This window comes from Schistocerca nitens, chromosome 7 (genome assembly GCF_023898315.1).
Source record: "Schistocerca nitens isolate TAMUIC-IGC-003100 chromosome 7, iqSchNite1.1, whole genome shotgun sequence".
NCBI classification, from domain to species: Eukaryota; Metazoa; Arthropoda; class Insecta; order Orthoptera; family Acrididae; genus Schistocerca; species Schistocerca nitens.
This window is the reverse complement of record NC_064620.1, coordinates 274,974,801-275,001,142: the sequence shown is the minus strand read 5'-3', so window position 1 is coordinate 275,001,142 and position 26,342 is coordinate 274,974,801. Positions and strand designations below refer to the sequence as shown.

At 38.8% G+C, this 26,342-nt stretch overlaps 1 protein-coding gene across 2 annotated transcripts in view; it reads right to left on the bottom strand.

Annotated features, from left to right (window-relative positions):
- Positions 1–26,342, bottom strand: part of LOC126195409 (gastrula zinc finger protein XlCGF57.1-like) — a 135,243-nt gene that overhangs the window by 43,677 nt on the left and 65,224 nt on the right. For both annotated transcript variants that reach the window (XM_049934006.1, XM_049934007.1), the window contains exon 7: positions 20,493–20,661. In XM_049934006.1, the coding sequence (XP_049789963.1) occupies positions 20,493–20,661 (169 nt within the window). The remainder of the gene's footprint in view (positions 1–20,492; positions 20,662–26,342) is intronic.

The window sequence follows — 26,342 nt, the reverse complement described above, 5'->3', positions numbered from 1 at the left end:
CCAAAGATGACAAAATGAGTGCATGTGGGCACTAAGAATGCATCTCCCTTTTTCATCACCCAATGGATGGCAAGAACACCCTAATCTGGGAGGTACATTTCAATTCAACAATCAGACCATCAAGCAGCCTAGTGTAAAAAAAAAAACACAGGAAGTATTCAGGTTTCTGTGGGCCTCGACGCAAAACAGGATAGCCATGGAGAAGCAAAGTGGCAAACAGTTGTTGTGCTTGAGAATCGGTAGTCGTCTCCAAAAGCAAATTGCCATTGCGTAAGTGAGAGCAGGATTTCACAGCACCGGCAATTGCATCAATACCTTCCTGAATAAGAAATGGATTTACCGTTGCAAAGGACTGACCGCCTCCAGTACGTGAAACCACGAGGAACTGTGGTGCAGCTGAGAGGGTCTTTGAATCGGGATCTTCATTCAGTTTTATGTTGGGTAGATGTGGACTGCGAAGATGATGATTGGCTCATTATGAGAAAATATCTCATGATGCCAGCATCTCCGATGGTGCGCTCCTCCCAACAAGGAGTCCCCCATCATAGAGGCTCACCCATCTTAAGTGATTGTTCACACCTCAGGTCACACCTCCTGAACACCAGACAGATGGACCAATCGACAATTTGGAAAGGTAGCAGCTCAGGGACACTATTCTGTATCTTTCTGCCATTTTGCCGATTGGTTCGGTACGCGAGCGCACCGAACAGTCTTGTTTTCAAAGGAGAGCCCCAACATTATTCTGTAAGCATTTGAACGGTCCTAAAGAACCAAAATGCTGCTGTCAGTTCTCCTCGCGCCAACCAACCAAAATCAATATGCTTCAGATACACGCATGCACACTGCAGCGCCACAGCGGCATGAAAACGAAGCAGCTAGCAGCCGACACAGGCACGCTATTCTTCACAGTGGTGAAAAGTGTGGTTAGAGTATGTAATACTGTCCAAATTTCGCTGACCATGTGCTTCCATGAATGCATTATAGTGATAGAATATTGATTGTGTTCTGGAAACTATCATAAATGTCACATTATGTCATTTTATTCTCATTCACATCAACATTTTGTTTTGGATGTAACGTTTTGGAATGTGCTTCACAAATAAGAGAAGTGAAACATGTATGGCATGAAACGAACTGCCTTCTGTTAGTTGCATAGACAGAACACATCTCCACGAACTCAAAAAATTGTTTAAGAGAGTGTTATAGAATAAAAATATGCATAGAATGTGGTTGTAACTCTCTCCTAGAGATCCAAATGATGAAGCAGCCTACTTGTCTATATGATAAATCAACAATTTGGTTCATAAAAACAAAATTTAAAAACTCGACTTTTCAAGAGCATGTGGCGAGTGCAGCTATAGAAGTTCATTTAGATTATAACATGCGTCTGATGAATCACAAAGTTTCATATATGGTGCTATAGTCTGAAAATATTGTGGCGGGAATCTTTCAACTCTGTCCACTGTTGTTAAGGATTCGATCACAGATAAATACTTGTGACAAGCTAGAGTACAAAGACGCTTGCTGCTAGTTTCATTTCCAGTAATTTAAGATGTGATCTTAGTTAGATTCCTGTCTGACCACACTCTTGGTAATCTCTACGTATCCAGAAAGAATGGTGAATTATATGTGACAAGAAAAAATATAAATTTCACTGTCAGTTGTTTCACGCACAGCACTTTCAACATTCATTTCTTAAACAAATGGAAGTCACAAAATCAAAGATATTCATTACTGAGAAGGTGCACTCTTATGTGTAAATAACGAATATTTCAGAAAAATGCTTAACTTTGACGATGAACGAAGTCTGAGAAAGTGTTACAAACACGAAGAGGGAAATAAAATGTTTTGGTATCATGGGGTATGAGAACCTATGACCTTCGAGACAGCAGTTAGTTGCATTATCAACTTCACTATTACAACTCGCATGCCTTCGGCGCTATATTCCACGTAACACTCCTGAAAGATGCAGGCTGACTTCATTGCCGAATGATGGCGTGAGCTGTATATGCATGAAATTTTGGGAGGTTTCCTCTATCAGGCTTCACAAAATTCTTTTGCATTGTTACTTAAAAGTTTTAAATGTGTTTTGATAATTAATAAGTAAACCATTTGCAGAAAAAAGTACATGAAGTCACTAGTAATTTCAGCTATCACTCACGTGATATACGTAAGCAAAGCCAAACTTTTGAAATATAATGACTTTTTAAACTCTTAATTGCACAAAAATAGCAAGTATTTTGTGAGAATGTTGACCAAAACTATTTTTCTATGTTATAATCATTCACAGTAACAATACAAACCATATTTCTAACAGAGGTAAATAATCTGTTATGAACTCACTTTCCACCTGGATGCATCCTTGTGATTCTTCAGTGACACAATCACTAATTCTGAAGCTAAAACTGCTCAATATGTTTAAAATAACAAATTCTAGGTGTAAATAAACCACACCAAACCAAACGAGAGGGCCACACTGAAATCCAAAAACCTCTCGGTATAAGTGTTGAAAAATTGGCAGGAAGACCGATCGGTGGCAGATTTCAGAAGCTTACTGAATAGGAACTTCAGATAAAGAACCAAAAGTGACGTAACTACCGAGGTTAACCTACTGCACCAATCGGTATGAACGATACAGAATAGGGCTCCAGGCAATCACCTCTCTCTGGGCCTGGCTTGTTCCAGGGTCACATGCAAACCCTACCTGTCGTCGCGGGGCTGGGAATTATGCATTACGCAACCACCTGTTAAGTGTCAGACATGTGAGCCAGCCTTCAGGAGGGCACAGGGAGGAAGAAGAAAAAGAGGAGCTTCAAACGCAGAAGCAAAGGAAGGATAGGAGAAGGTAAAAGAAGAAAGGAAAAAAGCAAAAACCGTGGTGAGATTGTAAAATGCGGAACATATTCTCAAAAACACCCCAGACATGTTCCCCAAGGGAGGGGAAAAGGAATAGCAAAAGGACAGACATGCAGCATGGAAGGGAAAAGATGTTACTAAGGCTAAGGACCTGTGGAAGGCAAGCACAGACTCGCCAAAGAGTGGCAAGCCCCCGGGGGGAAGGGGCGCATTCCATGTGAATGTGGCACGTCTTACAGGGTGTCCAGAAAAGGACTCCCTGATTACAAAATTAAATATCTCGAAAACAAAGATCAATAGAGGAATGCAGTAAATGGTATGTTTATTGTGAAAACTGTAAGAAGTTTATACAGCAGTTTGAAATAATAGTACAAAAACTTCTAACAGATGGCGCTGTGATCCCCATACATAATGCCTAGTATAAATAGTGATCTGAAGCCCAGAGCGATCAGTTCCACTACTGAAACGTGAAAGGAGGTTAGCGTACTGAAGGAAGAGATTAAAACCATGTACTCCATTGAACAGCGCGTTTTTCTGGTGCTAGAGTACCACAGGTTAGAAGAGAGTCCAACAGCAACAAGGCGAAGTTTTCAAGCACAATTTAATGTTCCAAAAGGACCCAATGCGAAAACCATTTGTACGCTCTTCAGCAAAATTTCAACAAACAGGCAGTGTAACTGATGATCTAGTGGGGCATGTTGGCCACAAGCAAACCGCAGTTACGCCTAAAAACATCGCCACAGTTTCTGGAATTATTCAGCGAAGTCCAATGTCATCCGTCCGTAGAATTGCACCTGAGACTGGTTGGAAGCGTTCCAGCACACAGAAAATACTGAGAGAGAGCCTACACGTTTCCATTCAAAATTCAAACGCACCAGGTCATACCCGTAGGAGCTGTGCAACAAAGGGTTGCCTTTGCTAATCAGATGCTCACAATGATTGATAGTGAAGGATTTGACGTTGGCTGCATCTGGTTTACAGATGAGGCACACTTCCACCTGAATGGATATGTGAATAAGCAGAACTGGCGATTTTGGGGTTCCAAAAAGCCATATTGGTGTGAATCAAAACCCCTGTATTCTCCTAAAGTTACTCTGTGGGCTGCAGTATACAGCAGAGGCATTATTGGCCCTTTTTTCATTCGAGAAACGGTCACTGGTGCACGTTACGTTGCAATTTTGGAACAATTTGTTGCCACACAGCAAGCGTTAGAGGATCAACCAGGTACTGAATGGTTTATGCAAGATGGAGCCCGACCACATCGGACCGAACAAGTGTTTCGCTTTCTTGAGGAATACTTTGGGAATCATTGCTTTGGAATATCCCAAATTTACTGGTGCAGGCATGGATTGGCCTCCATATTCGCCGGATTTGACTCCCTATGACTTTTTTTTGTGGGGCGCAGTGAAAGACATGGTCTACCCGAAGCATCCCGCCACGCTGGACGAGCTTGGATTGGCGATCTCTGTGGCATGTGAATCCATTTCGGTTGAGACACTACAAAATGTGATGGCGAATTTCATTCTTCATTTGCGCCACCTCTGTAGTGCCAATGGTGAACATTTTGAAAACAGTGTGATGTGAATGTTTGCAAAGATTGTTTTCATACGATTATTTCACTTATGTATGCTGATATGAGCTGTACAGTGTACAGCGCCATCTGTTAGCAGCTTTTGTAACTATTATTTCAAACTGCTGTATAAACTTCTTACAGCTTTCACAATAAACATACCGTTTACTGCATTCTTCTATCGATCTTTGTTTTCGAGATATTTAATTTTGAAATCAGGGAGCCCTTTTCTGGACACCCTGTACATGGGACAGACTATTAGAACAGTCAAGGAGAGATGCAAGGAACATTAGCAACATACCTGACAATAACCACCAAGCAAATCAGCTTTCAGCGAACACTGCCTTGATTACAATTATGAAATGAAATACTGTAAAACCAGTATCGTGATGCAAATATAAAGTTTGTGGGACAGCATAATTAAAGAGTCTACTGAAATAAGGATTTCAGAAAACTAATAAACACGGACAGTGGTTTCAATTTAAATACCACTTGCAGTGCGACAATCAATTTATTACGATCTCATCAGCCACCAAATTCACCAGAGTTGGAAAGAACTGAGGGACGTTGTGTTCCATTGAACAGAAGTGTGCGCTCCAAAAAACGAAAGAATATTGAAGGATGCTGGGAGTCAAAGGTGGCCGTATATAGGTTGTGAGTTCAACAATAGTTCACAGTCTGGTTGGAGTCCACAAGGTGAGTACACTTACCAGAAAAACTCACAGTACCTCACAAAAACGGTTGGGTCTGTCATCTAAATACTGCACATTAAATTGAAGCAATAGACTAAAACTGCAGAAACTGCAAAAAGGTACAAAATTTAGAAGGTGGGACCTGATAAAGTTGAAAGATGCAGAGGTTGTTGAGAGTTTCAGGGCAAACACAAGGTAACAACTGACTTGAAGAGGGAAAAGGCACACAGTAGAAGACAAATGGGTGGCTTTGAGAGATGAAATAGTGAATACAGCACAGGATCAAATAAGTAAAAAAACAAGGTCTAGTAGAAACGCCTGGATAATACAGGAGATATTGAACTTAATTAACTGATGAAAGGAGAAATAAAAATGCAGTAAATGAAGCATGTGAAAGGGAATACAAGTGTCAAAAGAAGAGATCGACACAAAGTGCAAATTGGCAAGCAGGAATGGCTGGAGGACAAATGTAAGGAGTTAGAAACATGTATCACTAGTGGAAAGACAGATATTGTCTCTAGCAAACTTACAGAGGCTTTTGGAGAAAACAGAAGCAGCTGTATGAATACCAAGAGATCAGATGGAAAACCAGTTCTAAGCAAAAAAGGGAAAGCTGAAAGATGGAAGGAGTATTTAGAGGATGTAGATGAAGATGAGAAGGGAGACATGATACTGTGTGAAGAATTTGACAGAGCACTGAAAGACCCAAGTTGAAACAAGACTTCAGGAGTAGATGACACTCCTTCAGAACTACTGATAGCTTTCAGACAGCCAGCCATGACAAAACTTTTCCACCTAGTGTGCAAGATGTATGTCACAGGCAAAGTAACCTCATACTTCAAGAAGAATATCGTAATTCCAATCCCAAACAAAGCAGGTGCTGACAGGTGAACTATCCATTGAAGAAGTCTTGGATGCAAAATACTAACACGTTATTTACAGAAGAATGGAGAAACTGGCAGAAGCCAACTACAGGGAAGATCAATTTGGATTCCGGAGAAATGTAGGAACATGCGAGGCAATACAGACCCTACAAATTCTCGCAGAAAATAGGTTAAGAAACAGCGAACCTATGTTTATAGCATTTGTGAACTTAAGAGAAAGCTTTTGACAATGCTAACTGGAATACTCTCTTTAAAATTCTGAAAGTATCTGGGGTAAAATACAGAGAGCAAAAGGCTATTTACAAGTTACACAGAAACCAGATTGCACTTATAAGAGTTGTAGTTGTTGTTGTTGTTGTTGTGGTCTTCAGTCCTGAGACTGGTTTGATGCAGCTCTCCATGCTACTCTATCCTGTGCAAGCTTCATCTCCCAGTACCTACTGCAGCCTACATCCTTCTGAATCTGCTTAGTGTATTCATCTCTTGGTCTCCCTCTATGATTTTTACCCTCCATGCTGCCCTCCAGTACTAAATTGGTGATCCCTTGATGCCTCGGAACATGTCCTACTAACCGATCCCTTCTTCTAGTCAAATTGTGCCACAAACTCCTCTTCTCCCCAATTCTATTCAATACCTCCTCATTAGTTATGTGATCTATCCATTTAATCTTCAGCATTCTTCTGTAGCACCACATTTTGAAAGCTTCTATTCTCTTCCTGTCCAAACTAGTTATCGTCCATGTTTCACTTCCATACATGGCTACACTCCATACAAATACTTTCAGAAACGACTTCCTGACACTTAAATCTATACTAGATGCTAACAAATTTCTCTTCTTCAGAAAGGCTTTCCTTGCCATTGCCAGTCTACATTTTATATCCTCTCTACTTTGACTATCATCTGTTATTTTGCTCCCCAAATTGCAAAACTCCTTGACTACTTTAAGTGTCTCATTTCCTAATCTAATTCCCTCAGCATCACTTGACCTAATTTGACTACATTCCATTATACGTATAGAATTAAATCAGGTATTGCTGAGGGAATTAGATTAGGAAATGAGACACTGAGTAGTAGATGTCTTTTTGTTATTTGTGCAGCAAAATACCTGATGATGGCCAAAGTGGAGAGAATGTAGACTTTCAAATGCAAGAAAAGCGTTTCTGAAGAAGGGAAATTTGTTAACATCAAGTATAGATGTGTCAAAAGTCTTTCCTGAAAGTATTTGTATAGAGTGTTGCCATGTATGGAAGTGAAACATGGACGATAAACAGTTTAGACAAGAAGAGAATAGAAGCTTTTGAAATGTGGTGTTACAGAAGAATGCTGATGATTAGAGGGGTAGATCACGTAACTAATGATGAGGTACTGCACAGAACTGGGGAGAAAAGAAATTCTGAGACATCAAGGACTCACCAATGAAGTGTGGGGAGTAGAAACTGTAGTGGGAGACAAAGAAATGAATACAGTAAGCAGATTCAGAACAGTGTAGGTTATTGTAGTTATTTGGTGATGAAGATACTTGCACAGGATACAGTAGCATAGAGAGCTGCACCAAATCACTCTTAGGAGTGAAGACCACTCCCACAACACCAACAGTCACAATTTGGCAAACACCCAGAAGCATGCTATTAACCTTTTTAAATATCTTCACTGATTTCTTAGTTGTATCTTTATTTTTAGACATATTTTTATATAAGTTTTACATATTCATAGCTTGATGCTCATTTTACCATCATGGCTGCTCTACAAAATAATTTTTTCTGTTGCTGTTAAGGTGTAGGTGCTTTTGTAGAGTGTACATATATGGTTATCAACAGATAACTCATAGCTACATGACTATCACAATATTTTGTGGTCAAGTCATGCATATTATTACTATGTCACACGTTTCTAAATTTATAATAAGTAAGTAATATTGGAGTAAAGGAGACCAGTCACCAAACAGTAGAAGTGCTGACTCATTGACAGGCACAGACAAAAGAATATGAGAAGTTGCTAGCTTCCGGAAGACAACATGGAAATGAGGGACATCCTACCCAAGACCCTTCCCATTGCTCTTAAAGTAGTATACTGTTGCCCAGGCAACCTACTCTACATCCTAGTCCATCCATATACCACTTCCACTCCCAACCTAATGCCACAGGGGCAAGTCCTTGTGGAAGAGACAGGTGAAGACCTGCCCAATTCAGCAACCCAGCACTTCCTACTTCAGTCCTGACACAGGCTTATCCTATCCCATCAGAGGCAGTGCCACCTGTGAAAGCAGTCATGTTGTATACCAAATCTGCTGCAATCACTGCCCAACAGCCTTTTATGTCAGCATGACAATCAACCAGCTGTCCTCCAGAATGAATGGTCGCCACCATACTGTGTCCAAGAATGAAGTGGTGCACCTAGTGGCACAATGCACTCCTATGCACAATATGCTGAAGTTCAATGGCTGCTTCACAACCCGTGCCACGTGGATCGTTACCTCCAGCAACAGCTTGTGTGCATGCATGCACATTTGTTCTTTAGCTTGTCAAGGGTTTTTTCCAAAAGCTAGTGACTTTTTGTTCTCTTTTGTGTGTACTTGTTGACAACTTCTGCTATTCTGCTCCCATTATTCAGTGAGTGGTCTCCTTTATGCCACTAATAAACATATACAAAGAATTTTGTTTTTTATAAACATGAAACTCTAAAAGGGTTTTTTCCCCCATAGGTGTTCAATATGAGACCTTTCTTTAAAATATTTGTTCTTGTGGTCCACATAATATAGCCAATATCTGTTATTTCTACATAACACAACATCTGATACAAGCATACTTAATGGACATTCAAGTAAACATCTACAAAAATTGGTGACAGGCAATAGCAAGTACATGGGAGTCAGTGAACACAGGTCACATACCCAAGGACTATTCCAACAACAGCAGTCTAAAAGAGGATGCAAGGAAGGAATCAAGGGGAAAGAAGGAGATAAAAACAGAAAGGACTCATACAAATGCAAGTGTCCCATTACAAATAAAAAAGAATACTTCGAAAGAAAAGTATTCGCCACAAAAGTAAACAGCAGCCATCAGTGTTCAGTGGGTCATCCATTAGCAAGGAAGATTGACAACATACACGCCAACCTTCAACCTTCAAACACAAAAAGTCAGGAGATTCAGTTTTAAAAATCGGGAGACACGAATGATCAACAACTGCAGCTCATTTTTGGCATAATCCTCAGACAACTTACATGAGTCTTTCCCTATGACATCACAAAGCTATAGAATGGCGATGAAAATAGTAGATATACTGAAAACTTTGATTCCATACCCCTTACCTATAGCATACCCCGAGTATCAGTACTAGGTTTGGATGTTTTCCAACACACTTGTAACTCCATTCTTCATTCCAACCACTGCTGGTGTATTACCACAACATATGGCTAAACAGTTATGGAATGTAATATTACACTCTTCACAGTGATAAGAAGTGTTCCTGTGTTGATACCAATGGAATCCCATTTTGAGTTAAGGGCAGATAATAAGCTGCTTTCAATTTTTTGGGTATCTTATTTTAAAATGTAACAACTACAGGAAATAAATTATAACCCCCTTCATTAATATCATCTGTTTAAACAGAAAACAGGTCAACCATTCAAAAGTTTCTATGGCTACCGCTTTTTTCTTTTTCGTCATTTCTGCTATAAGTGTGACATTTTGTGTTCTTCCACAGCTGTATTTTTTTGCTGCTATATTGCTATCTGGAAACATTTTCTTGATCAGGCTGACTGGCAAATTGTGTTCTAAAATAAACAATGTAAATAAGCATTCAGTGTTTCTCACCCCATCACTTTCACTTTTAACACTGAATACCAAGTTTTTTTATATTATTTACACTTAACATTTTCTCGGTAATTTTTTGTTTCCACATTTTGGAAATATTGCTTTTGCCACCATGTGATATACAAATGTTACATCGGCAAAAAGTACCAAGTCCAAACATGGACCTTTCCTAAGATTCGATAATGCACGGAAACTGTTCCAAATCATGCTTCAAGGAAACAAGAGTTATATTTTTTGACATAATGGAAAACAAAATGCCAAATCAAAATACAGTGAATATGACAAATAAGACACATGAAATAACTGCTTAAACAAAAATAAAGTCTTTCAAAGAGAACATGGCAAGTGAAATAACTATGTACCCAAAAACAAAGCCTTTTAGTGGATAAGACAGGTGAAATAACTACGTACACAAAAATAAAGTCTTTCAATTATCTGGGAAAACAAAATAACACTCATACCTCCCCACTTTAAAGATTTATATTGATAATAATAATGCTGAATAATAAGCAACTTCACTTCAGCACAGTGACAACATACATACACAGATCCAAACAGAGCACAACACTGAGCAATATGAGTATACATTTTACAAAGTGCATGGGAAAGAGGAAAAATAAGAATCGATGTAGAGGTCGCACATGACTTCCTTATTTTTATAAATTTTGAAACTTATATTGAGATAATACAATTAATGAGTGAAGGACTTCTGAACTCTGAGCACTAGCCAAAAAAGCTGAAATGGTAGATTTTCACAACAAATGTGTTAGGTTTGAGAACAATTACCTAAAATTTTGAAGATCTAATGGAATAATTGGAAGGCAGGAGAAAAAGTGTAGAATTGAGAGTCTCCTCCTAACTCAGGAGAGTTGGTAGATATGCAATAAGGAAGTGTAACAAGACTCTGCAGGTCCTTGGAGGTAAGACCACACTTGACAAGAATGCTCAAAGCTCCTCCAGGCCTGTCAGTACTTAACATAGTTCCCTGTCAAGTTTTCCTTGAATTCTTGTTTAACATGTATTTAGAGCATAGATACATTAGGATAAATACAATTACTATTTTGGTTACTGTTTGCGATGTACCTCTCATTTTGGACAAAATTTATTTGTTAATTTTAAGACTGTATTTGGTTGCTGCAATTAACAGGAATAACTTGCTTTCTCAAGCAGCAATGCAGAATACTATAGCGGCAAGTAAGAAGCTGTTTCCAGATTTGGAACACAGGCAGTGAGATGGGCTGCATCATATGGCACTCAAGGGGGGGGGGGGGGGTGTCACATTTTGGGAAGATCTTTGATGTGCAGCAACATGTACGCTGCATATTTTCATATTACAAAAGTATAAATGTGAATTCCACCAAACAACGAAAGTTACTTTCCGAAGCATTGAAATCAAGATGCGATGCACTTTTGTAAGCCAGTCACAGCCCATGTCACATGATCTCGCCAGCCGATGACAGCGGATATTCAGTATATAGGACACACACGACGTAGTCAGCCAGTAGCAACATCACTACTAAGTAGCGTGAACACACAAACAGGAAAAATTAATTTTTAAATTAATATACATAGTGTAGCTTTCACATATAACATTGGTCTCTAGGATCTGTGAGGATGTAGAAACCACTGGCTTAACCTCCCAATAATATCACTACCCTACCGCAGCAAGAACAACTGTATCTTTGTCAGATTAGTTCTCTGTAGTACGCGCTGTATGCTACGTGCATTGTGTATACGTTGCGAGAATAAAAGTATTCATAGTAAGTAATGGGAGTGCGAGTAATTATTTATTGTTGTAATTACCACCCCTTCTCTCCACTACCAACAGACTAATAAGCTGCAAGAGAAGCTAAGCTTTCACATAGAAAGTTGATCTTTTTTGTGTGTGTGTTATACTTTAAGGTACATCACACAAATGTGCCAGTAACATGTTTAATAATGACATAAATTTCTGATCTGGGCTCTAAATTATTCTAAATGGCTCACCTCAAACAGTTGATTTTTAAACAAGAGTCAAATGCTCCATGATTTACGAAATTCATCGTACATTCTCGCACACAGTTCATTTTGTGTAAAAGGAAACTCACTTTGAAAGTCAAGCCTAGTTTACACGACGACACTAGGTTGCAGGCAACTGCGCTACCATCCACTGCGCACACGCGCCCCGCATTTGCCCAACTCAATGGTGAAACTAAATGCTTTCGGCATATTCCAACTTTGGCGACACTAGTTGCAGGAGTTTTGAGGTTATGTGAGTTCATAGCGTGTGCACAAACTGCAATATGAAGTGGGGAACAGAGAGTAATGTTCGCTTTTTGGATATCTATGCTTTGCATTGGTGTTTGTGGGGTTTCAGTGATGCTGATTACAAAAACAAGCAACATATTGCTGCTCCTGAGACCGTCATGTGCGATGAGAACATAGAGGTTTTCACAATATCTGAGCTACAGGGCAAAATGTATTGAATTAGGAGCAAATATACAACTTAATTAAGAAAAATACAAGCAAGTACAATTCTGGCTGTGGAAATGCTCTCATCTACAAGACTAAAATCCCATCATTCTAGTTGGCCAACTCTTTTTTAAGGAATATTGCTGACAGGAGGGAAGGGTACACAAATCAAGAAGCTGCATACTTTATTCAATATTCATCTATTCAAAACGTTGCAGCAGTGCTCCCCATTCACATATGTTTGAATTTTGAAATATTTGCACTGTACAGATCTATCTTCAAGACAGTAGTTTGTAAACCATTCTCTAATTAATTCAACTTGCTTTGAATAATTATTGCTGTTAACGTTAATAATTATCACAGTTAAGTTTAATAATTATTGGTGTTAATGAAAACTCATCACCAACTAAAACTGCATCTTCTAGCATGCCGAGTGTTCTTGATTTTAATGCATGAAATGTGATGTGTAATTTCAGATCTAGTGACAGTGCTTCATGCATTACAGTATCTTTTCCTTATCACATAATTAACACTATTTACAAAAAACGTGAACACTTCTGGTGACATTCTAAGATAATTAAGAGAACTTCCTGGGTCTTCCACTATAAATTATTTCAACAAGGCTACTGAGCAACTGATCTGATGTCTTCTCTTCTTCCAGTCACGAATCCTAACATGTTTCTTATTTTCTTCTTATGCAGCGATTCCACACAGCATGCTCTAACTCTGTCTTAACTTGTGCGACGTGCAGCTGCCAGAACTTTTATTTCAGACAAGAATCAGGTATACACAAAACGATGAAACTGAAGTGTATGTTGGTTTCGTCGTGTCTACAGTCATATATGAAAGCAACTGCATGCAACTCATTCCACACAACGAGTGGCGCAACCCAATGTTGTCGTGTAAACTAGGCTTAATGCTTTTCAAACTACCATTCGCAATATTTTCCCATGACCTGTTAGAAACAGGTTCATTTCACCAGTTGCCAGAGAGCTGTGCAGCTATGATGACATAGGAAGCCCGTATGATCATTTGTGTAAAACATTAAAAGATCTTACATTATGTCATAAAAGAAACAAGACATCAGAGGATCCTCCAAGAGCATTGGAATTTCGTAAACGATAGTAAAATGTGTAATTCAGCCTATAGTACACGTTCGCATGTCCAGATTCCCAATGAAGTAGGGCTTGAGCTGATTGATGTTAAGCTTTTCAGTGTGGTTTCCAGGATGTAAATTTTACCAGTACCGTATTATCTCCAGTTTGGTTCTTTATTATGGACTAATGCCATATATGCTAAAAGACGAAAACATGCATCTGAAATGCAACGAACAGTTGAAACTAGCCAAAAGAGTGGAATTAAACACTTTGTTTTGAATAAATTCACTGCCTCAGCAGAAAATATCAATAAAAGCACAATTTCTTTAGCAAACTGGCAAAAATAACTTCATTGTTTTGCCAAGCGATTAATGTTTGACTGTCATAAAGGAAAAAATAAAATAAGATCTCAAACTAATAACATTATAGCCCTCTGTAATTGTGTGAATATATTTTAATTTACTTGATAGCTCCTGGCCACATAAACCAGTTTTGTTTTCATTTGACATTAACATGAGAGCAGTAAACGAACAGGAAACAGCAAAATCACTAAACGTAAACATGGGTCACGTGGACCCTACCCACCTCCCTAGTACAACTCAGACTGCTCTGTGCACCTGCACTGGATTTGAGGTATTTCCACACACACACACACACACACACACACACACACACACACACGAGATAGGACGCTAAAAATTTAAAAAATCGACTTCTCAAAAAAATGTTCATTTTGTAGTGCACATCTTTCTGAACAGCCTGATACATAAAACATATATGTTCAAGAAAATGTAAGACATGTTATTCAGTCTTCAAGTGCGCCAAAGTGCAGTGCCACCCCTCTTCACACAACATTCTTCTATCGCACATCACTGTATTTTGCTCTGTGGAATTCGAAACGCATGTATTTTGTAATGGATGCCATCAAACTATATTCACGACAGTGGGAATTAAAATGTCCTGCGGTGCCTATCCTGCTCCCAGTCAGCCAGTTTGACATCCTGCCCCTCTTAAAAAAACTTGCAATTAATACTGGATGGGATTATTTGTAACTGCGAGAACAGGAACTCTTCTGAAAATTAGCACTCTTTATTGCCTATTAGCTAATAACTTGCTGTTTTGTGTGACAAAATTAAATATAGGATATATAAAGACAAGAGACAAGCAAGACTGTACACATTTCTTCAATCCTCAGGTCCTAGCTTTTTTTCTCTCTAATCTTGCTACAGCTTGCCTTTCTGTGAAAGGATGTATTACCTCACCAAAGTTCATCAAATGTTTTGCTATATGAAAAATCAAAATGCTGTCTAACATGGAGAAAGCTGTTAATACCAATAGTACCCAATACTGGTGTGATTTCTCGATCTGATTACGTCTATTTTGTCAGTGTCTGCTAGTTGAAACAAAATAGGCCTGTCTAATATTGCAGCAATTGTAACACACACCAATAAACAAGACTTATTTGGCACAAATGGTCATTTTTATAGCACGACAGAATACAATTCACACAACAACAATATCTAATGCCTATTGGACCTACTAAAAGCAAAAAGCTTTATGTTAGGAAATAGTTTCACATTTCATTCATACATTCCAGCTTCTCAAGCATGAAAGCGAAAAGTAGTAGTACAAAATTTTTATATAAATTTGGAATCGTCTTATTCTTCCATAATTTGTGTGAGTCCCCGTTTCTTCTCCTTGCTTGATCTAACAAACAATCTTGTCATCACTAATTCTGAAACCATTCCTGACAGTGCAAGACTCATTCTCTGATTAACTTCACTAACACTGCAACAATGGAAATGAAGGAAATGAGCATTTGGTGTCATTGGCCAGAAGGCCCCTTAAGGGGCAAGTGCAGGTCTTATTACACTCAATGCCACACTGGGCGACCTGTGCGCCGGATAGGGATGAAATAATGATGAAGACAACACAATACCCAGTCCCTGATCGGAAAAAATCCCTGACCCAGCTGGGAATTGAACCCGGGCCCGTAGGATGGCAATCCGTCATTCTGACCACTCAGCTATCGGGGTGGACACTGCAACAATCACCGGTTTAGTTATCCCACGTTTATTCTCCAGTTAGGTATTATTACATGTTCATACAACGCGTTTTCCGCACTACTCCCAGAACAGAACTTAAACAGCTGCTGGCTAGGTCTTTACAACTGGCCCTTACTAGTGTAGCAATCAAGGCCAAAACTTTTCTGTCAAAATTTAATTTTCTTGGATACACCGAGAAGATAAAACATAACCTTTCTTATCTGTTATTCCTGTTTGTCGTTTATTTCCTCTCTGGTAGTCTGAATCTATGGCTTTCGTTAGTAATTATAAAAGAGCTGATCATTCACAAACCCAGACAGCAATTGGCATTCACCCGTTTGGCTTTATTCACCTCAGCTCATTATAGCCCCGTCCCCTTTTGTCTGCAATGACTGGGATTCCTCTGAGAGACATCATGTACACTGTGCAGGCATTAAAAAATCAACTCATGATTCATTCAGAAATCAATTTAGAATGTGTTCCAAAACATTAAAAAAAATCAACAGGGATACGTTTCAAAATCATATGACTAATCGATAGACCAACGTGTGGTGGATGCTAGGCTCTTTGTGAAACAAGGTTTTTTTCCTCATGAATATGAATCTGGTGCCCTCCCTGAAATTGCCGCCTGAGGCAGACGCCAGGGTTTGCTCCCACCCCCACAGATCCAGGCCTGCTTGTGGGTGGCAGCAAAATTTTTCCATGTAGCATCTAGCTGCTTACTGCTACTGCTTATACACCTAACAGCCACACTTCTGCAGCCAGTAGCTGGAGAAGGTACTATTCATATGTGACTCAACTGCGCATGCGCATGAGCCTGCTCACAACTGCTAGAAGGAATCTAATTTAAACAGTTGTGACGTCACGCTCATCGGGGCAATTTGTTGTTATGAAGCATAGTCTTCCTAAAGCCTTTGACAAATTTTGCTGTTGGCAGATGCATGCATGAGTGATGTGTTTTGTTGTTGTGTGTGGCCCATTTCCTTTGCAACTGAAGTTTTATTTTCAATTTTTGCTGATGTTCTTGTTTTACTGCTGCAGTATTATTCTGCAGCAGCAGGATACAGTAATATCCTTTGTTAGAGTATTGGTTCTTACAAGAAAAAATTACAATAATTTAACTGAAAACTGTAACAATGAAAAATTCCCAGGTTTTTCCCAGATTTCTCCTGAATGAAAAAATTCCCAGGTTTTTCCCAGATCTTCCAGTTGTCCCAGGTCGTATACATCCTGATAAAATATCACACATTACATTTTAACTCCATTTTTTTTTATTGAACTAAAAACGGTATTGAATATTACTACTGCAAGAGACTGACAGGTAGGATATAAATCTCACCATAATCTGATGGAAAAGAAAATTAGTATGGACTTTTATGTATTTCTGTAATTTTGTAAAATTAATTTATTTTGTAATAAGATTCCAAAGAAATAGCTAATGAAGAATTTGTGTTTAGGGAAGTTTGTAATGAAAAAACACTTCTTAATAACCAAAGTTAAATGTTGTTGTGGTCTCCAGTCCTGAGACTGGTTTGATGCAGCTCTCCATGCTACTCTATCCTGTGCAAGCTTCATCATCTCCCAGTACCTACTGCAACCTACATCCTTCTGAATCTGCTTAGTGTATTCATCTCTTGGTCTCCCTCTACGATTTTTACCCTCCACGCTGCCCTCCAATGCTAAATTTGTGATCCCTTGATGCCTCAAAACATATACTACCAACTGATCGCTTCTTCTAGTCAAGTTGTGACACAAACTTTTCCCCAATCCTATTCAATACCTCCTCATTAGTTACGTGATCCACCCACCTTATCTTCAGCATTCTTCTGTAGCACCACATTTCGAAAGCTTCTATTCTCTTCTTGTCCATACTAGTTATCGTCCATGTTTCACTTCCATACATGGCTACACTCCATACAAATACTTTCAGAAACGACTTCCTGACACTTAAATCTATACTCGATGTTAACAAATTTCTCTTCTTCAGAAACGCTTTCCTTGCCATTACCAGTCTACATTTTATATCCTCTCTACTTCTACCATCATCAGTTATTTTACTCCCTAAATAGCAAAACTCCTTTACTACTTTAAGTGTCTCATTTCCTAATCTAATTCCCTCAGCATCACCCGATTTAATTTGTCTACATTCCATTATCCTCGTTTTGCTTTTGTTGATGTTCATCTTATATCCTCCTTTCAAGACACTGTCCATTCTGTTCAACTGCTCTTCCAAGTCCTTTGCTGTCTCTGACAGAATTACAATGTCATCGGCGAACCTCAAAGTTTTTACTTCTTCTCCATGAATTTTAATACCTACTCCGAATTTTTCTTTTGTTTCCTTTACTGCTTGCTCAATATACAGATTGAATAACATCGGGGAGAGGCTACAACCCTGTCTCACTCCATTCCCAACCACTGCTTCCCCTTCATGTCCCTCGACTCTTATAACTGCCATCTGGTTTATGTACAAATTGTAAATAGCCTTTTGCTCCCTGTATTTTACCCCTGCCACCTTTAGAATGTGAAAGAGAGTATTCCAGTCAACATTGTCAAAAGCTTTCTCTAAGTCTACAAATGCTAGAAACGTAGGTTTGCCTTTTCTTAATCTTTCTTCTAAGATACGTCGTAAGGTTAGTATTACCTCACGTGTTCCAACATTTCTACGGAATCCAAACAGATGGTAGAGTTGTGTCAGGACTGGCTCTCCCAAGGCCATCAGTAGTTCTAATGGAATGTTGTCTACTCCCGGGGCCTTGTTTCGACTCAGGTCTTTCAGTGCTCTGTCAAACTCTTCACGCAGTATCGTGTCTCCCATTTCATCTTCATCTACATCCTCTTCCATTTCCATAATATTGTCCTCAAGTACATCGCCCTTGTATAAACCCTCTATATACTCCTTCCACCTTTCTGCCTTCCCTTCTTTGCTTAGAACTGGGTTGCCATCTGAGCTCTTGATATTCATACAAGTGGTTCTCTTCTCTCGAAAGGTCTCTCTAATTTTCCTGTAGGCAGTATCTATCTTACCCCTAGTGAGACAAGCCTCTACATCCTTACATTTGTCCTCTATCCATCCCTGCTTAGCCATTTTGCACTTCCTGTCGATCTCATTTTTGAGACGTTTGTATTCCTTTTTGCCTGCTTCATTTACTGCATTTTTATATTTTCTCCTTTCATCAATTAAATTCAATATATCTTCTGTTACCCAAGGATTTCTAACAGCCCTCGTCTTTTTACCTACTTGATCGTCTGCTGCTTTCACTACTTCATCCCTCAGAGCTACCCATTCTTCTTCTACTGTATTTCTTTCCCCCATTCCTGTCAATTGTTCCCTTATGCTCTCCCTGAAACTCTCTACAACCTCTCGTTCTTTCAGTTTATCCAGGTCCCATTTCCTTAAATTCCCACCTTTTTGCAGTTTCTTCAGTTTCAATCTGCAGTTCATAACCAAGAGATTGTGGTCAGAATCCATATCTGCCCCTGGAAATGTCTTACAATTTAATACCTGGTTCCTAAATCTCTGTCTTACCATTATATAATCTATCTGATACCTACTAGTATCTCCACGATTCGTCCAGGTATACAACCTTCTTTTATGATTCTTGAACCAAGTGTTAGCTATGATTAAGTTATGCTCTGTGCAAAATTCTACAAGGCGGCTTCCTCTTTCATTTCTTCCCCCCAATCCATATTCACCTACTATGTTTCCTTCTCTCCCTTTTCCTACTGACGAATTCCAGTCACCCATGACTATTAAATTTTCGTCTCCCTTCACTACCTGAATAATTTCTTTTATCTCATCATACATTTCTCCAATTTCTTCATCATCTGCAGAGCTAGTTGGCATATAAACTTGTACTACTGTAGTAGGCATGGGCTTTGTGTCTATCTTGGCCACAATAATGCGTTCACTATGCTGTTTGTAGTAGCTAACCTGCACTCCTATTTTTTTATTCATTATTAAACCTACTCCTGCATTACCTCTATTTGATTTTGTATTTATAACCCTGTATTCACCTGACCAAAAGTCTTGTTCCTCCTGCCACCGAACTTCACTAATTCCCACTATATCTAACCTTAACCTATCCATTTCCCTTTTTAAATTTTCTAACCTACCTGCCCGATTAAGGGATCTGACATGCCACGCTCCGATCCGTAGAACGCCAGTTTTCTTTCTCCTGATAACGACGTACTCTGGAGTAGTCCCAGCCCGGAGATCCAAATGGGGGACTATTTTACCTCCGGAATATTTTACCCAAGAGGACGCCATCATCATTTAATCATACAGTAAAGCTGCATGTCCTCGGGAAAAATTACGGCTGTAGTTTCCCCTTGCTTTCAGCTGTTCGCAGTACCAGCACAGCAAGGCCGTTTTGGTTCATGTTACAAGGCCAGATCAGTCAATCATCCAGACTGTTGCCCCTGCAACTACTGAAAAGGCTGCTGCCCCTCTTCAGGAACCACATGTTTGTCTGGCCTCTCAACAGATACCCCTCCGTTGTGGTTGCACCTACGGTACGGCCATCTGTATCGCTGAGGCACACAAGCCAATGGCAAAGTCCATGGTTCATGGGGGGGCAAAGTTAAATAAGAGCTCAAAAGGCTTCACTAAAATTCCTTGTACAAGCATTTAGGTTTCTGCTGAATCCCTAAATTAGTTAAGGCAAATTCTAGAATGTTTCCCTCAAAAATATAGGACCATTTTCCTTCCCCAACCTAGTCGTAGTTAAGTTTGTTTTCAACCTCTAATCTTAACACAACAGTTTGTTAAATGCTTGTTTCTTTATTTTTTCATTCCTGGCTACCCTCTTGTTCTGATCTGTCAGAGTTGACATGAATTTATGTTTGTGCCAAGATACATTTTCTATTTCACAAGTAGACATTTTCTATTCTCAATCTTCAAGGAATAAGTCACAAAAAGGAGTCTTGCATTTTTGCACACAAAATCAATGTACAAGAACAGTGGATATATTTTGAAAATATCCAAAAAGCGTTCCTCAACTGATCACACAAAAGTTTTTTCACTGCACAACAATGTGAGAAAACTGCACAAGCACAGACAGTTAACAGAAATGAGACATTGCTTACCAGTATGAGTATACATGTGCCGTGCAAGAGTTCCTTTGTCTGGACATCTTGCATTACACTCTACACATGCGTATGTTTCTCCTTCCATATGAATCACTCTTCTGTGCCTCTCGAGACTAGACTTCAACTTGAAGCTTTTAGAACAGTCAACACATTCAAAGTCACCCCCCTGCAAAATATATTGCACTAAATGTAATAAAAGTAAAATATATCTAACATTAAGCACTATATAGATTCAAATACATAAAGCGGTTCAATTAATGAATGTATTCAAAAATAACCACACAGGACATATCCTTCGCATTTTCAGAACTATTTTCCAATTCTCATATAACTCCTGGACACTGCTGTATGGAATTATAACCTGGAGCTTTGATTTTTACAAAATGAATGTGTTACACCAGCTGGCACTGAAATTAAAGTGAAGGTGGTTATTTTCTGTTGGGATGCACACCATAATAAATGCATTGGCAATGTAGTCTTCGGGCAGATAGTCAGAATCCGATCCACTAACATGGAGTGTTTTCTTGGAGTAACAAGGTGTTCCAGCCATGAGTGCTGACAATGTGTAACTAGACAGTTTCATGCTATAAATATACCTGCATTATGATACTTTTTTTCCAATATCTTGATATGTAAATATGAATTGTCATACACTGCACATTCTGATGCTGATAGGCGATTGCCATGTTTTAAACAAGTTTTACAATTTGGTTGGCACCGCAGTTGCACAGTATTTGCAGAAAGACATTTTCAGTATGTGACTGAAGTACAGCAATTGATTTACTCCACAATTGATTTCGGCCTGCAGCCATTTTCAAGTGGGTCTAAAATACCAAGACAAATTAACACATTGATTTAAAAAAAATACAATTCACACACTAAGAACTTATCTGAAGCATCTTAGCACATGTGATCAGATAAAACAAAACAAATTATGTGCCAACTATTTGACTTAGTCAAGCATCATAAAAATACCTGATGTTATGAAGTAAAAACAAGATTATGGCCGAGTTACAATTCAATGCCTTACCATGGAATAAAATATGATAAAATACCGCACATATTTAAGAAAACCAGTGTTGGAATTTGCTTTTATACAGGAAATAATCTGAAATACATTATCTGAAACAACACAAATACTAGTCAACCATTTGTTAAATTTGGCAAGTATAAAACTGACTGCGCAGTGTATGCAATAAATGTTATATTTGCCAAATGGGATGCACATTTAGGGTGAAATTTAAGAAACACACAAGGTCAACAGAAAATAGCAATCTTGCCTTCAGTTCCTTCCTATGAGAAAAGGCACATTCTGCAGATGGTATTGATTGAATCATCAGTAAAAGTATTCCATAAAGTACAGAATGCCAAGGTCCTAGCTATTTTGGAAGAAACAGAAATATATTGGACTATTTCTAAGAGGCAGTCTGATTACTTATTTATTGCATAGCACTACACACAAAACACAACCAAAAATACAAAACAGAAGGAAAAATACAAAAACTACAAGATGTAAAGCAGATGATATATTAAACTAACAACAGTTGTTATATGATAATGTCCAGTCTCCTTATCCAGTCATAACTTGATGGTGTAGCCATAAAAAAGTTGCCTGGATCACCCAGATACTATCTAAATTATGCTCCTCAACAACAATGGTCTGGTTAAGTGTTCCACAGTCATAGCTTGAGATAGATTGCTCACGCAATGGCACAAGTTGTATGCAAACACTCCATGTCCTGCTTGGATGTGATTTATGTTCTTTTACTCATGCAGTGGGGGCTAAAGTCCTTGAGTCTCTGTAGAGGGTCAATAAAACATTGCACTAGAGATGGAGCATTCTTAGCCCAGGTTTCACTTTTCACTGTTGTCAATGGTGAAGTTGCTATTAGCAAGCTGTTGGACCAGTTGCAGAGCTAGATTTCTGGAAACAAGTCTGCTTGCTGTCAGCTCTGGAACATCTTCATAGATGGAAGTTGAAGATTATTCATTATTTTGGAACATTCTTTCAATAGGTCTTCTTGTCATTTTAATAGAGGCCTATGTGGCTGAGTGCTGGGATTCAGTGAAGCGAAGCAGTTCTGATGCACCCAGATATGATTCTCATTTCTGTATTGAGCTGAGTGTCAATCTCATTTACATAAGGGTTGTTCAACACTCCAGAGCACAATATTCAGCTGTAGAAAACACTAAACTAAGTGCAGAAGTTCTAAACATATTTACCGATGCTCACCAGTCAGTACTTTTGGAGTTTTTGGATAAGTTTGTTTCGTGTGTTAATTTTCCAATATTTTTTTTTTTTAGATGCTTCCTGAAAGAGTGTGCCCTATCAAGAGTTATTTCAAGATAATTTTGGTGACTCATTCAGGGAAGTATTGTGTCATTCGTACGGACCTCCAGTTTATAGCCAGCGGCTTTTAAAAAAAGGACTAGGTGTGACTCTCCACATGGTTAGATATTTCTGCATTTTGTTGAGATCATCTGTTAGAGTGTTTGCTGCACTTTTGAACTCAGTTCAGAACTGTGTGCTAGATCATTAACATATAGACATTTTCCTTTCTGTGCTCATGAAATTACCCTGGACTACTTGCAACTGCTTATCTGAGAATATTGATCTGTCTCAATGTGGTTTGACAGGAGATGACTGATCAACTTGTATCAAGAGCCCTTCTTTCCACACTGTATTGTAAGCAGCAGTCAAGTCAACAGAGACAACAGATATCTTTCAGTTGTTTCCAAAATCCAATTCCAATGTGCATATAAGCTTAGACTACACTCTGCAGAGCTCTATTTGGTTTCAAACCTGCTTGCCACACAGGGGTGTTTTTCAGAATTTTTGTGCCTATCCTATTTAATAGAACTATCTCTGAAAATCTGTTAGCAACAACTGAGAAGTGCTATTATACAACTTTCTACTTTATCTGAAGGCTGATTTTGTTTCTGGACAGCAGTAACTTACCACTTTTGAAAGCTTTCAGTAGACACCTTGATTTTAAGATAAATGTAAAAAAAATTGATCAGCCATACACTAGTCTTCTCCCCATAGTGGGTTAGAAACTCATGGTGTATCCCACGTGCCTTGCCTTGTCTCTACAGCCTGGAGAGCCATTTCTAATTCGCCCAGTGTGAAGTCCTGAGAGAAATGTGTATCAGCAGCTGTTATTTGCTGAATGTTACTAAGCTCCTTTTTTATGCTTTTTCTCTTGTGGGGCTTTTGAGAGTGAAAAACCACTGTTTGATGTTTGGTCTGGTACCAATGAGCAGTCTTCCTGAATTGGTGGGCTCTGTCTACTCAACTTCTTCATCAAGTTCCAGGACTGACAACTTGATTTCTTAAAAGCTAACTTGGTTGTTGTTTTGATCCAGGCTTGATTCATTCAGCGTTCACATCAGTTCATGAGCTAGATCAGGATCACTGTCCATCATAAGAGTGTGTGAATAAATGTAACAAGATTGAAAACACTACGAGTGATCTGGTAACACTGTGTTGTTCTAGTTCTGTAGACTGGTGTGTCCATCCCTTCCAGATGCTCAGTCCGAGTTTCAGCTCTGTGCAAGCATCATGTAATTTTTGACAGCACCATCAGTGAAGTAGTTGTTGGGTGTTTTTGTGTGTGTGTGTGTGTATGTGTGTGTGTGTGTGTGTGTGTGTGTGTGTGTGTGTGTGTGCGCATTACGAAAATGGTACAGCAGAATCTAGACAAATGTTATGCCATCAAGTTTTGTGTTAAACTTGGGGAAATCCACAAGTCTGACATCTGAAAAGTTGAAACAGGCCTGTGGGAAACATTTCTTACCAAGAGCACAAGTTTTTCAATGGCACAAATCATTTTTTAAGATGAACCTTGTTCAGGGCAACCTTCAACTTCAAAATCCAATAAAAATATCCAAGCTGTGCATGCTCTTGTAAGATCAGGCCAACATTTAACAATAAGGATGACGGGTGACCTGTTCAACTTAAAACGTTTTCACCATACATCAAATTTTGACTGAAGTTTTGCACATGTGAAAGGTTCGTGCCAGAATGGTGCCAAAAAACCTCACAACTGAGCAGAAGGAAAGGTGAAAAAATGTGTGCACTGACCTTCTTGAGAGGATTTCCAATGATGAATCCTGGATTTTTGAGTATGACCGTGAGACAAAGATGCAAAGTGAGGAGAGAGACATCTCCTCAACTGAGAAAAGCCCGGATGAGCAAAACAAAGAACAAAACATTGTTGATTTGGTTGTTTGATAGTAGGGGTCCCAAGTACAAAGAATCTGTTCCTCCAGGACAAACTGTCAACCAAGTGTTTTATAAAGATGTCCTTGAAAGGCTCATGAAAAGGGTGATCAGAGAGAGTCCGGACATTGCAGACAAGAGGATGCTGCATCATGATGATGCCCCATGTCACACAGCCACTTCTATCACAGACTTTTTGACCTCAAAAGGCATTCCTGTTGTTCTACATCAACAATATGCACCTGATCTGAGTCTTTCTGACTTTTTTCTTTTCCAAAATTGAGAAATGTTTCAGGAGTATGTCATTTTGGGACTCTGGAGAACATTCAAAAGAATGTGACCAACATGTCAAATGCCCTACCAGTTGAAGCCATTCAGCACTGCTACCAAGGCTACGAACAACACCTCCGCCGGTGTATATCTGCCGAAGGAAACTACTTTGAAGGGTAAAACATTGTTCTTTGAAAAAAAAAAATTGAAGCTCGGTGCCCCCTGTGCACACTGAACTTCTTCAATCTGTTTCCCTAGTGCTTTTCATTCTGCACGTGTTTTAATACAGCAAATTTTCTGTTCCATAATATCCTTCCATTGCAGTATTTATAGAATACTGTAGATTTATTGGGAACATATAAACCACCAGCTTCAAACTCCTGTGGTTTTGTCTTTGGCAGTACCTGCACGCTTTGGCATTTTTCCATTTGCGAATCCTACTTCAACGTATGAGATCAAAGCAAACAGTAAGAAATCTCCAGAAAGTTTACACCCTGGAGAGTGCTATGACCTTTGTACAAAGATCTGAAACAACCACTCTGCACAGCCAAAGTCTGTCAGCAAGATGATTTTTAACATGGTAAATGCAGTTTTACGTAAATGGCTTTCAACAAAGAAATCCTTCAAACTACTTTCAATGGCAACATCCACACAATTCAGTCACTACTAAATAATATTTCCTTTACTTAATACATATTATAAAGAAAGTTTACAATCTGACAGACACAGAGTTTTTGTGCTTTTAACCAAGTAATCTACATCTATGATAAACTTTTTAATGTTGTATAAGGACCACGAATGTTAGAGTGTAATTATCAAGCACGTACTAATGCAGAGGCATCACAAAGAAGTATAATGAATGTTAAAATGTATTGGGCAATCTTAATTTGAATCGTTTTACGTATTGATATGTTCAACAATCATACTATGCTAAAACATTATGTACTGGTGAAAATGAAACAAGTATTCAACAATGGATACACAGTGCTACAGCAAAGTAATGTTTAATCACTAAGCCTAGCAGTGACAAGAATAATCTGACAATTACCAAAAAGACACTATGGATCCTATGTCCATCAATAAATGCTACAGATTCAGGGCTACGTAGCGGAGATGTGAATAGAAAAGTTATTGTACTCTTAAATAACCAAGCATCTGAAATTAGCATGTATTGCTGTTCATTTATAAGCTTGAAAAAAATTGCATATTTGTTTTGGTATAATGTTAAGCAGTATAAAGGTCTACCCACATCTAAAGTGACAGAAAAGTCCATCAGTTCCTCATTATCATCAGAATCAGACAACCTTTATCACAGTAGTAGGATTCATTTCTTTAGGAGGCATGTCTGTCACTAT